General features: G+C 39.6%; 1 protein-coding gene across 1 annotated transcript; it reads right to left on the bottom strand.

The window, feature by feature from the left end:
* Nucleotides 1-9,686: 9,686 nt before the first annotated feature.
* LOC143880563 (protein BIC1) lies at nucleotides 9,687-10,094 on the bottom strand. Its single transcript, XM_077383559.1, has one exon. The coding sequence runs from the start codon at nucleotides 10,092-10,094 to the stop codon at nucleotides 9,687-9,689; it is 408 nt and encodes a 135-aa protein (XP_077239674.1).
* Between the last annotated feature and the right edge of the window lie 2,965 nt (nucleotides 10,095-13,059).

The raw sequence follows: 13,059 nt of genomic DNA, 5'->3' as shown, positions 1-13,059 counted from the left end.
GAAACTACAGCTGGTGGTGAAAAAAAGAGATCAAAATGAAAGAATCAAATGAGAAAGATGAGAGCAGAAACGAGATCATACCCAAAAGATCGATTGATTTTGGGAGCTTGCTCTCTCTCTCCCTCATAGAGAATTCGAGACGGCGCGAGCCCTAAATCGTCTGATGGGAGTATAAATATATGTGGGGCCATCATTTGAAAGAATCCCAACCGTTCGATTTGAAACATTTTCTACGTAGGCGAGACTTTCCGAAAAGGGAAATGAGAAATGATTAATTCGCCCAATTTTCTTCCTTGTGCCACCCGCGTGTAGTATTAACTATTAAGAGCGTAGTCATAACTCATAACTCATAAATAGTTAAATACACCCCTCTTCTGAAGATGGCTTAATTTATAGTAGGGCCCACCAAATAAATGGTTGGTATCAAACTATGGGTCCCATCTTTACAATTGCTAGCCAAATTGATCGGCAGGGGGTGCAACTTGGATCGGGCTCAATCGAACCCAACTTGGGCTCGGATATTTTCCACCCCAGTATGCATGTGCCCCCTTTATGACGTGATTTGATGTAAATAGTGGGCAAACGTTTTTTGACGTCAAATCACGTCATGGGGGGGGGGGGGGGGTGGGGCATTGTATTGGATGCGTTAAGTTAGGGGTTGAGTGATTTCAAGGTGGGATTCGTTAGGTTTGGCGCACCTTGACCGTAGGCCCAGGTTGGATCAGGCTACGGTTTAGATTTTGGGTCCTTGAGTTAAACTAGGGTTAGCCTCAACCCAACCAAACCCGGTCCATGTTGCACCCCTAAATTGTTCTCGCAGAGGCGATCAAGCACCTAGTTTTTATAAGTAGGCTGAAATCATCGCTTGATATAAAAATGGAAGGGATCTTACAATGGGGTCTAAAGTAATTTTATCTTTTCTAAATTTAAAGGTCCTTTCAGTGGAATAAAACTTGGCTGGAGATTAGAGGGGCTGGAGGAAGTTCCTCCAGACCGGTCTCAATTCAAGTTTTGTTCCTTTCAGTGTATGTCATTGTCAGGAAAGGCTCGAAACTGTGACAATGGTGATATCAACAACCTCAAACTTTCAATGAAAATTGTGAAGAACCATCTATTGGCACCCATAATATTTGTCTTTACCTGGAAAAGATCCTTATTAAGAAAAGATTCGGCCACTGATTTTGGCACTACCATGTTTTAATAATTGCACAGAATCAGCTTTTCTTTCTTTTATAATGGGCTTCTAACATTTGACAAGATGAGAAAGATGAGTTTGCATATTTATCAAAACGTGGTAGTGCCACTAGTATTAGCCATAAAATATTGGCACCATTGTATTACTACTCCTATTAAGAAAGGGAAATGGTCACTAATTCATAAAGAAGTATAAAAGGGAAATGATATCTGCACTCCATTTAGAAACGGCAGTCCTTAGCATACACTTTTTTGATTGACTGTTGATAGGTTTTCAAGGGGTTGCTAACTTGCTATTACTCTTAACGAATAATTAGAAAATCAGCAAAACAGCAGTCGCTTTTGTGAGCATGATTCATGGAAAAGGCACTTGTTTTGTATGAGGTGGAGAAGGTTAATTTAATTTGATCTAACTTTTAAATGAGACATTGTGGGCTCTATATAATTTGTTATTAGAATCACGTTAGATATGATCTCGATACTAAGGTGGTATTCATAAAAGGTTTCTGTGGCAAAAAAGATATATAATTCGTAGAGATCCTATTTGTTCTCAGTTCCCACCGTACTCGACCAGAGTCAAAGATTGAACAAGTAGATCCAGTGATGATCCTAACCCTTGATTTGTAGAGGATCCTTTTTCCTATGTGCCGCCTCTCTTTAGATCTGAAGATTAGTATCATCCTATGGAGATGATTTTTGGGGCACAACCTACTTATGTCGGATTTGTAGAGGTTTTTTTCTATGTGTCGCCTCTCTTTAGATTGGAAGGTTAGTATCATCCCATGGAGATGATTTCTGGGGCACATCCTATCCTATCTATGTTCCTATCTGCGTTGGGCCCAACCAATAATTATCTGGATCATCCTATGGAGTGGGACCCACTATATATATATATATATATATATATATATATATATATATATATATATATATATATATATATATATATATATATATATTGAAAAATATTCATTTACATGAGAACACCATTTAAAATCGTGTATTCGTCTCATCTATGGACATTTGCAGTAGTTATGAATATGTTTTGGAAATTAATTTGGAATATTTGTAGTAGCGTAGTAGGGTATATGTAGTGGCCATTTGATTGCAGGATAGTTTTTTCGTGGATAAGTCATTTAAGATAAGTTTTAATCAAATGCTCATATCTAGGAAGAACCCTTTATTTTCAAAAAAATTTAAGGATAAGTAGAATTGGACCTTCTACTGGAAATTACACATCCTCAACTTTTGTAGATAAAGTTTCATGATAGATATTATCATGGGTGGGATTAGCTAGGGACCATGGCATAAGGCATTTCGTGGGCAGGCTGTTGCATGAAAGAGCAGCCACATCAGATGCATTAAATTAATAAGACAAAATCTGTGCCTATGTGTCTGCTCTCTCATGCAACAGCCCGCCCGCGAAATGCCTTCTGCGAAGGTCCCTAGCAAATCCCTGCCCTGTTTGGTTGCTCAAATGTGGGAGATCATCGGCCCAAAGCATGTTTGGTTTCCCAAACTCCCTTTGACCACCGGACATCCTCTAGACGTCATTATTATTATTTTTCCTACGTGGCTGTAATATTCCCTCCTTTAATCTCCTCCTCTAATTCTTCCCTTATCCCCTTTTCTCTCTTTCTCTCTCTTTCCTTTCTCTATCTTCCACTCTCTATTTTGGTAATGACACCCCTAAATCTTCCTCTAATCTTCTCGCGGATTGCCGCGCAAGCAAACACTACTTACCAATTTTCCACTATTTTTCTCTGCATCTTTCATGTTTGTCTTCTTCCCTTTGACTTCTTCTACTAATCTCCCAGCCAAAATCAAGCAACCAAACAGAGTATAAAAGTACTAATGAAAGAGTCCAGAGAAGAACAAATGTCTCTCTCATTCTCCATTCTTGATAAGATATTCCAACTTTCGGAAAGGCTGAGATTAAAAACAATATAAGTCACGGCCTGGCGATCTTACTGAAAGCCCTCGCCATTTTCCTAAAAACAAAAGCGAAACATGGCCTACCTTAGTCATGGAAAGCCCCTTTGTTTTTTTGCTCATCTATCTCTCCATATTACATGGTCTCCTGACTCACCCATAAACTAATATTGTCTAAAGAGGTTTTCTTTTTTTAATTTAGACTGGTGATTATAAAGTAGGGAAATGACATTTCCACTCCTATTCTCCGCATTTCCATCCCTTTTGTTTGTCTCTTAGGCTTTGCTTTTTTAACATAAAATGTGCATAAACCAAAATTTACAATTATAAATGAGTGTAAATTTTGTTTCACACACAGATGTATAAAAAGAAACAGAGCCTTACTGTAAATGACTTTGTTTCCAGGCAAAGAGAAACAAAAGAGGGCGGAGTGGAAATACCATTTCCCTTTATTTATCATTTTTTATGATGTCCACCCATAACTCGTACGTATTGTTTTTCAAAAAAGTATAGTGGCCCCCCTGTTGGAAGATCCAAAACTAATTTAGTGAAAATTCCATACATTTCTCTTTTATATCATCTTATATGCATACTTGCACTTATATCATTTTCCCCAGAAGATCCATTAATTTGGTGGTTCCTGTCGGCAATGCCCCAAAAATCTGTGGAGGCGGTGGGAGATTGATGCTTGAAGCATTACGCCTAAGGCATCTAAGTGGAATGACAGACACGTTGCCTCCAGCCCCTATCTATACTTTGTATAAATATTGAAGGGATAAAGATGAGAAATAAGAGAGGAGGTTATGGGCTTGGGCTTCAGCCCATATGGGCTCATACACCAAGTCCATTGTCTATGGGCTTATATTAGAACATATATTCCACAAAATCTTCTCTGTAGGATGATCCTAACCCTTCAATTTGTGGAGGTTCCTAATTTTTTTTATTTTTTTTTGAACCTTTTGAGCTGTCGATTTTATAACAAATATATTAGACCATTAGGATCCTATTATGGACAAGATTTTGGGGGGAGACCACCATCTAAAGAGGTGGGGCCTCCTTTACTTTTCTGTGCTTGCGCGTGTATTTTTGTGGGAATGCAACCGTGTAACATATAAGATCTCTATTATCATGAATGAACAACACAAGGGTTGGGCACACCATAGATTTTTCACAATTATTTTACTTTTTTTCGTTAAGTGTGACATGTATTTGTGAGCATACAGGAGGATTTTGAAAAACATATTACTTTTCCCACAAGTTTGACACATAATGAGTTGGTCACCTTTGCTTTCGTTTCATAATTATATAAGGGGTAGTTGGATACGATGAATTTAGGGCGCTGATATTCCTCCCCCCGACGACACGGCTGGCTAACGTTAAACGTTAGGATTTAACTTATATATCACTTTCCCACCATTTGACCGGTCTCTCTCTCTCAACACACACACACACACACACAACAGGAACAGTTGGTGGGTCCAACAGAAACCGTTGGTGGAATGGTGGGCCCATCTTTGAACAACGTAAATAGGTTGCGTCCCAAAATATCATTTCCATAGGCTGATCCTAGCCCTCCGATCTAAATAAAAACTTCATCTTATGCAACCTCTATAGATTGTAGGGTTGTGATCATCCTATGGAAATGATTTTTGGGGCACAACCTATTTACATTGTGGCCCATCAAATGAATGGTTTGGATTATTCTATGGAGTTGGTCGTAAAGTAACATTAAGGCCCGTCCACAACATAGGACGATCCAAGCCGTCTATGGTTTGGATAATCCTATGGAGTTGGTCGCACAGTAACATTAAGGCCCAATCATAGGCCTCACCGATATTTTTTCAAATTGAAGCGTACCGTCCATAACATAGGATGATCCAAGCCGTTCATGGTTTGGATCCTCCTATGGTGTGGTTCGTACAGTAACATTAAGGCCCAATTTAGGCCCCACCCATATTTTTGAAAATGCAGTGTACCGTCCAGACCATAGGATGATCCGAGCCGTCCATTTGATGGGCCATAACGTAAATGGGTTGTGCCCCCAAAAGGGTTGGCCCATCAAATGAATGGTTTGGATCATCCGGTGGTCGTACAGTAACATTAAGGCCCGTTCACAACATAGGATGATCCAAGCCGTCCATGGTTTGGATAATCCTATGGAGTTGGTCGTACACTAACATTAAGTCCCAATCGTAGGCCCTACCGATATTTTTCAAATTGAAGCGTACCTTCCACAACATAAGATGATCCAAGCCGTCCATGGTTTGGATCATCCTATGGTGTGGTTCGTACCAATTTAGGCCCCACCCATATTTTTGAAAATGAAGTGTACTGTCCAGACTCCAGACCATAGGATGATCCGATCCGTCCATCTTATGGGCCACAATGTAAATAGGTTGTGTCCCAAAAATCATTTCCGTAGGATGATCACAACCCTACAATCTATAGAGGTTGCATAAGATATAGTTCCTATTTAGATCGGAGGGCTAGGATCAGCCTATGGAAATGATATTTTGGGATGCAACCTATCTACGTTTATGGCCCATCAAATGGACGGTTTGGATTATCCTATGGTGTGGTATGGGCGGGGCCTACGTTGTTCAAAGATGGGCCGACCATTCCACCAACGGTTTCTGTTGGGCCCACCAACTGTTCCTATTGTGTGTGTGGAGAGAGAGAGAGAGAGAGAAAACGTTAGCCAGCCATCAGGGGGGGAAACCTGGATTGTACATTTTTAGGATTGTAAAGTTCAAGTTTTAGCCATACAATCCAGGTTTTAACTTACAAAATACAAGCTTTAGCTTGTAAAATCCATGTATCCAAACGGTCGCCCACAACGTGTAGGTCCATCATTTATTTTATTCTATAAATGTACGTGTCACATTTTTTTCAAGTATGTTACTTTTTTCCACAAGTGGGTACTATGGGTAGGTCTGCCATTGCTTTCATTTGGTAACCATATATGGGTGCGAGTCTACCATTGGTGTGGTGGGGTTACCATAATATTTTTACAAATGGTTTTCTTTTTTCCACATGTGTGATACATCATGTGGTGGAGGGACCATTCATTTTTTTTTTACAATTGTCTTATATTTTTCTAAGAATCTACACTGTTTTTTCTTTCGGATATTTTCAAATATCAGTCAAAACTCCGATATATCGGACTTTGATATATAAGCTGATATCCTATTTATAGTGTTACTATTTTCTAAATTTGAAATTTATGAAAATTATAAAAATATATCAATAATATATCATACCAATGTTGATATTTTAGTAATTTTACCTTCATTTCCTAAAAACCTTGAAAATGAAGTCATTTTCATGAAATGACAAAAAAAGTAAATGAAAATGATGGGAATTCGTGAAAATATCACTTGAGAGAATAGAAAGGAAAAATTAAGGGCGCTGATATCCCCCCCCACCCCCCTGCGGCCGCGGGGCTGGCTAACGTTAGCTAACGTTAACATTAGGATTTAACGTATATGTCACTTTCCCACCATTTGATCGGTCTCTCTCTCTCTCTCTCTCTCTCTCTCTCTCTCTCTCTCTCTCTCCACACAACAAGAACAGTTGGTGGGCCCAACAGAAACCGTTGGTGGAATAGTGGGCCCATCTTTGAACAACATAGGCCCCGCTCATACCACACCATAGGATAATCCAAACCGTCCATTTGATGGGCCATAAACGTAGATAGGTTGCGTCCCAAAATATCATTTCCATAGGCTGATCACAACCATACAATCTATAGAGGTTGCATAAGATGTAGTTTCTATTTAGATCGGAGGGCTAGGATCAGCCTATGAAAATAATATTTTGGGACGCAACCTACTTACGTTTATGGCCCATCAAATGGACGGTTTGGATTATCTTATGGTGTGGTATGGGCGGGGCCTACGTTGTTCAAAGATGGGCCCACCATTTCACCAACGGTTTCTGTTGGGCCCACCAACTGTTCCTGTTGTGTGTGGGTAGAGAGAGAGAGAGAGACCGGTCAGATGGTGGGAAAACGTTAGCCAGCCGTCAAGGACGGGGGCGGGGGAGATATCAGCGCCCAAAATTAATGAACAACTCCTTAACGTAGCACTAACGTGGCCGTTTGGGTTCTACATGCCTCCATGATCATGGTGCTCCACACTAATACCATTCTTTGGTGGGAAATGGTATCTGCACTACTTTTTTTATTTTTATGATGAAACTCCTCACTTTGTATATACAAATTTTAGTTAGTTCTTGTCTTATTGATCACTTTTCCCGGATCATAAAAGTTTTATTTTTTAACAATTTATTATACAAGTGTGAAATGAAGAAAGTAATGCCATTATTACAAAGGGGGTGCTCATATCATTTCTTTTCTAGTATTAAAATATTATCATAAATTAAAGGAGTGTCCAGGCAATTCAGCGGAAAGCCATTTATCAGCTCCTCTTTTCAAGAGAGAGGAGCTACTTGATAGCTGAATTTGTCATATTCATGTAATTCATATGAAGTGGCGCTTATCTTTTGAAAAAGAGGGGCTGCAAAATTGCTTTTGCCAAATTGTGGCTAGACACTCACTGAGGCCTTGTTTGGATATTGCATGAATTTTTTTGGTAAAGCTTGGAATTCCCCCCCCCTCCCCCCCCCCCCCCCCACCCACAGAATTTCCTACATTTTTATTCTTTAATTACACATGAAGAAGAGTGGCAGATCATCCCAAGAACCTGAGTTGCCGGCAGACTACTCACTCCTCACACCATCACTCTGCAGAATAGTTACTCAACTTTAGACCACTCGGAGGACGCAGAAGATGAAAGAAGATGAAAGTAACCCTGCCCAATCCCCCTGCCCTGGCACAGAGGCGCGCCCCAGATTTTGCCACGAATGTTGACCAAGAATGGGATGAGGAGAAAGAATCAGATGAAGAAATTGAAGATGAATCATACACGGATGGAAACCATTCATATGAAACAGCCTTACAAGCAGAGTACCCGGAAGAGAATCAAGATGAAAAATCAGAAAACTCCCTCAATATCTCAACAACAGATGCCACAGAAGTTTCCAAACAAGCTCGAAGGAAGAAAGTAATATGGGCGGATGACCATCATCTAGTCAATTTAATCCAAGTAGAGCAAGAGGACAACGAAGAAGAGGGTCCAGAATTGGAGGACTCCAACAAATCATGGCAGAAAGTGCCACTGAAAACTTGTCCGATGCGCTCCCAAAGACCCCAGTATAGACCCGCCAAGTTAGTTGATTATGTAACTCATAAGTATTCAGTAGTTCAATTTCCTAGGTTTTAGAGTTCCTCTTTCTTGAGCTATGGATCTCCCTTCCTCATATATTTCGAGTTAGGGATGGCGTATTGTGATCATGAATGCATCTGTTCTCTCTTTATCAAATAAATCGGGGAGGTCCCCGCCAAACCACAGCTTACCCATTTAAAAAAACCATGAGGAAGAGTAACTTGAACCACCACAGTTCAAGTTTTATTTATAAGGAGATTCAATTTATAATAATATCCCCCTAAATAAGTCATAACGATATCATTTCCCTCTATATTTTGATGTGGGTAAAACAAATTTTCTGCAGTTCTAGGCTCAGCTTCTTTCGATGCAAAATGGGTGTCATTTTACGTCGAAAGAAAAATAGCCTAAGCAAAATCTAGAGAGTTCGATAAAATTTTCAAAGTAGGAGAAGTTTGATACTATTCCAAAGTTTAACAAGCAGTTGCAGTATATTTATCTACATACAAGCAATTGTAAACTATTAATATTACAAAACTCATCAATCATCAACTCGACTGAGTTAACTCAACTACTATGTAATTGAATTTATCAAAAACTCAATAGTTTTTGATAAAAGCTTGGAAACTAGACTCAAAAGTGAGCGAGTGTAATCACCTCTTCATATATGCCTATACTTCAGGTAAATTGAAATTTCTTATACTATAAGAAACTAGACTCAAAATTTGCAAATCAACTAGAGTTACTAACGAGTCGAGTGAACTCAGCTGAGTTTCGAGTTGAAAGAATATCTAATCGAGACCATTGATCCTGTAGACTACTTTGAGACAATCCAATGGTCCTGATCTCATGCCGAATGGATATGTCATCCCGTTGGATAAAGAAGTATGAACTACGAAAATCAATGGTTTGTATTTTCCTGGCAAAACCCTAAAACATGGATTGTTGGGTCAAGGGACAGGATCACACTGTCAAGGTGGGGTCAACAGCAATGGGATTAGATCAAGGGATCCAGTCATGTCCATGTCACCCGCGCGAATGTGCCCAAAAATGGATCTTTTTTGCATTTTTCAGTAGTAAATATCCTTTGTTTACATGTAAGCAGTATATAGCTTAACAAATTCTACAAAGGATGACTTGTTCTAAATCACTTAATACATAATAACTGAAGGAGAGAATTGAAATTAAGATTCATCAGCATAACAAAACTCAATTTATCAATGTCTTCCCAAATGAAACATAGAAACAACTTATTTTGTCTTTTGGGTATTAGCAACTATAGTTGCACAATATACTGTGAGAAAAATAAGAGAAATTAAAGGAAAACCCACGCGATTAACAGCGGTTCTCTATCCGAATCCCACCGGAATTCTTTCGTCGGCATTCTTCGACCAATGCCTCACGGGCCGATGCAATGTTGGTGGGGACGAGGGAGCGATCAAAGGCTGCACAATCGATCCAATCCTTCAGAAGTTCCTCTTGGCCCCACATATCCGGGATCCAAACCCGGCCTGCAACGTTGGTCCTATGTCTTTTTAGCTTCTCTCGGCCCGAATCTTCGAACTTATCAAGAGTAATGGGTTGTTCCTCTTCAAATTCCACTCGAAAATCGCCAAGAGTAAGAGGAGAAGCTCTTGTGGGATGTTGTAATTCAACTTTCTCGCCGTCTGGTTGATTGGTTTTCGCCGGTTCTGGCAGGGTGACTGGAATCCGGTCAATTGAACTATAATTCCGGCTAATCATGTTAATTTTCTCTTTGGTGAATGAATTGAAAGATGGGTTGGTGTTCTTCTTCTTCCCCACAGCTTGTTGATAGTCTAAGAAGTGAGAAGATTATATGAACTTGTATATGTGGGAACAAAGTTAGGAGGGGAAATGAGTGAGGCTATGATTGACACGTGTGAGAAGAGGAGGTTTTATTTGTATGGTGTCGGATATGGGTACGTGGCACGTTTGGGTGTTGTGGCTTGACTTGGCTGACATCATGGAAAGTTCCAATGGGGATTTGAAGAGTGGTTTTGGGGATTTGGCCAATGGGTTTGGAGGATTTGATTTTTGCGTGGTGTGGATTCAATTGGATGGATGTAGACATAGAAGACAAAACAGATATTTTGGTGCTGTATTTCTTTTCGCATTTACTCCATGCTCTTAAAAAGCTCACTTGGCTATAATGTATACACGCTAGTACAATCACATGCTCATCTATCTAACACACAAAATTATATCGTGCGTGGCCGTGTATTCCGGTATTTTTCAGAAAGTACTGTATGGCCCGGATGATCTACGCCATTCATTTGTTGGGCCACAGCGTAAATAGATTGTGCCCTAAAAATCATTTCCATAAGTTGATCCTAACCCACTGATTAATAGAGAGATTGAACATATCTCTCTACAGATCGGAGGGCTAAGACCATCCTGTGGAAATGATTTTTAGGGCACAATCTATTTACGCTTTGGCTCCACAAATGAACGGCTTAGATCATCCTACGAAGTGGGCCGTACGATGGTTTCTGATAAATATTGCCAGTTATGCAGCCACACATCCTATAAAACCTCCTCATATACATATACATATAGTGGGATTTGCTATGCAATTTCGGGGAAAGCCATTTCGCGTCTCACTTATGCAGGAGAGAACAAGCGCCAGACATGACTCAAATGAATCAGACAAAATCTGCTAAAAACTGAACCTGTTCTCTCAGCAAAAGTGAGCCGCGAAATGGCTTTCTTCAAAATCGCCTAGCAAATCCCACTTATATTATATGGGAAATTATTTTCCCACGATCTTTTCCATCATTTTTATTCTTGTTTGTCTTTTCCTAAGAATGGTTGCAGCCGCTTCTTTTGTTCGTATTCTTCCCCCGGGGATAAAAATATCTTCTTTTGTTTGCACCTACAGCTTTTTAATAAGCTTTAATGTCTGCTACAATACTGAAAATGCTGTCAACATCCAATTTTAAAAAAGTGAAACAAGTTGAGTAGTGCCATTATCAGAATAGGGCATGTGGGCTCTTGGAGAGAGAGAGCATTAGTTATGGACAAATTATCATCCTGAGAGTCTTTCTCTAACACATAATAATTCAAAATGTGTAGGGTCAGGGTCGTGAAAATTATTGAACATACTCGTCCTAGAAAGAATTAAGTCCCTTAATTTGTCATGTCGATGTTCTTAGAATACTATTTCGATTTGGATGTTAACAGTGCAAAACTCCAAGGGGTTAGATTTTAAGGGGTCGATTTTCATCATTTTGGTACCACACACAGAAGATAAATAAAGGCAAAAGGGTGTTAGTCCACTTGAATTAGTAGGATATGGACACCCAAATCACATTCTTGTAAAGAAATTAATTGACAATTCTTCCTCTGATAAGATGGGAATGGGTCCTCTAGAGTGACACCAACCCACATGGGTGCGTCCTTTCTTTGGACCGAATACGGTGCCTCCTCTCTTTGGGTGAACCCATATAGGTTTGAGTGCGGGCATTGTCCTTCGTGAACTCCAATGAAGTAGACATCATCAATCAAGGCATTTGTAAGGTGATTGCACACATGTGGTGTGTGACTCTTGGAGATTTTTGACAAAGCATTTAGGTATAACTTTTTGTGGCCACTCAATCCGAATCTTTGCATGTTTATATTCTGTACTGTTTCTTTTGCAATCTTGATCGGAAAGTTAGAATCGTTGGATCATAATGATAGTTTGGGATTGAACAATCTAAGGTGAGGTCGACCACATCAATAGCTTAGATTAATCATAATTAGTCATATGAAGGGCTTAGATCATCACGATCAGCCATCTAAGTTGAGGTTGGCAATATATGATCGTACCCAAATCTTTTACTTTTCAAGGGACTGTTCGCCACGGGGATATAAATCCTAAGAAAGCTATTCCTGAAATTGATTACCCTTCTTAGATAGGGTTATCTTGAAATTATCTTGTATGTTGTTAGCCAAATTTCTTCTCGCAATATTTTATCCTAAGAGAGGTTCAATATACAAGCATATCCAAAGATAAAATAAACCCAAGCTTGCTATCTCAAAATAAACTGCCTATGAATGGGACAGTTAAGAAAACTGGAAACGTAATGTCTTGGAATTGATTCAGAGAATGGAAACGAATGTCTTGCAGTTCTTTGATCAATGGCTGTGCTGACCAAGCTATACTTGAAGAAAGGATCCATCTTCATGTACAAGTGATCAAGATTCAAGACCCCTTTTCAAAAAAATTCATTTCTTTCTTTCGTCCTTGCCGGTGTGTATGGAAAATGTTGGAAAATGTAGGTTGCTGGAATCCTCAATTCAGGTACTCGGTGGGATTCACAACCGTTGGAAATCACATGGAACTCGACGGTGAACGTCTTTCCTGAGCATGATTTTGGAAAGGAGACTAAAAAAGCTTTTGATCTAGATGTCTTGTATTCTGGTAGTGATTCATCACCCTGATGGACTAATGTGTGTGACACGCGACGGTTGAGCTGCGCATTCAGCTCGCTGAGATGTAAGGGGCAGCGCTCCAGAAGAAAATTTTAATTTTTGCTTTGCTCTATAAGGAAACTTAGATAAATTTCTTGATGTAGTGGCATTAATATGTAAGAAATATAAAAAGGGTTACGGAGTGAGGATTTTGTGCTTTTCTTGGTCGAGTGGAAAAAACAAAGTTTGTAACCCTAGCCAAAATAATGAAACTCACCCATCATGGGGACGTTGG

This window comes from Tasmannia lanceolata, unplaced genomic scaffold, assembly GCF_043159265.1.
Source record: "Tasmannia lanceolata isolate RefF3 unplaced genomic scaffold, GAP_Taslan_0.1 ptg000007l, whole genome shotgun sequence".
Lineage (NCBI taxonomy): Eukaryota > Viridiplantae > Streptophyta > Magnoliopsida > Canellales > Winteraceae > Tasmannia > Tasmannia lanceolata.
Note: the sequence above shows the minus strand (reverse complement) of the source record. Positions and strands in the feature narration are given on the sequence as shown.

Excerpts from the sequence above, each read along its gene's own strand:
- LOC143880563 (XM_077383559.1), bottom strand. The coding sequence starts at position 10,094 with ATGATTAGCCGGAATTATAGTTCAATTGACCGGATTCCAGTCACCCTG.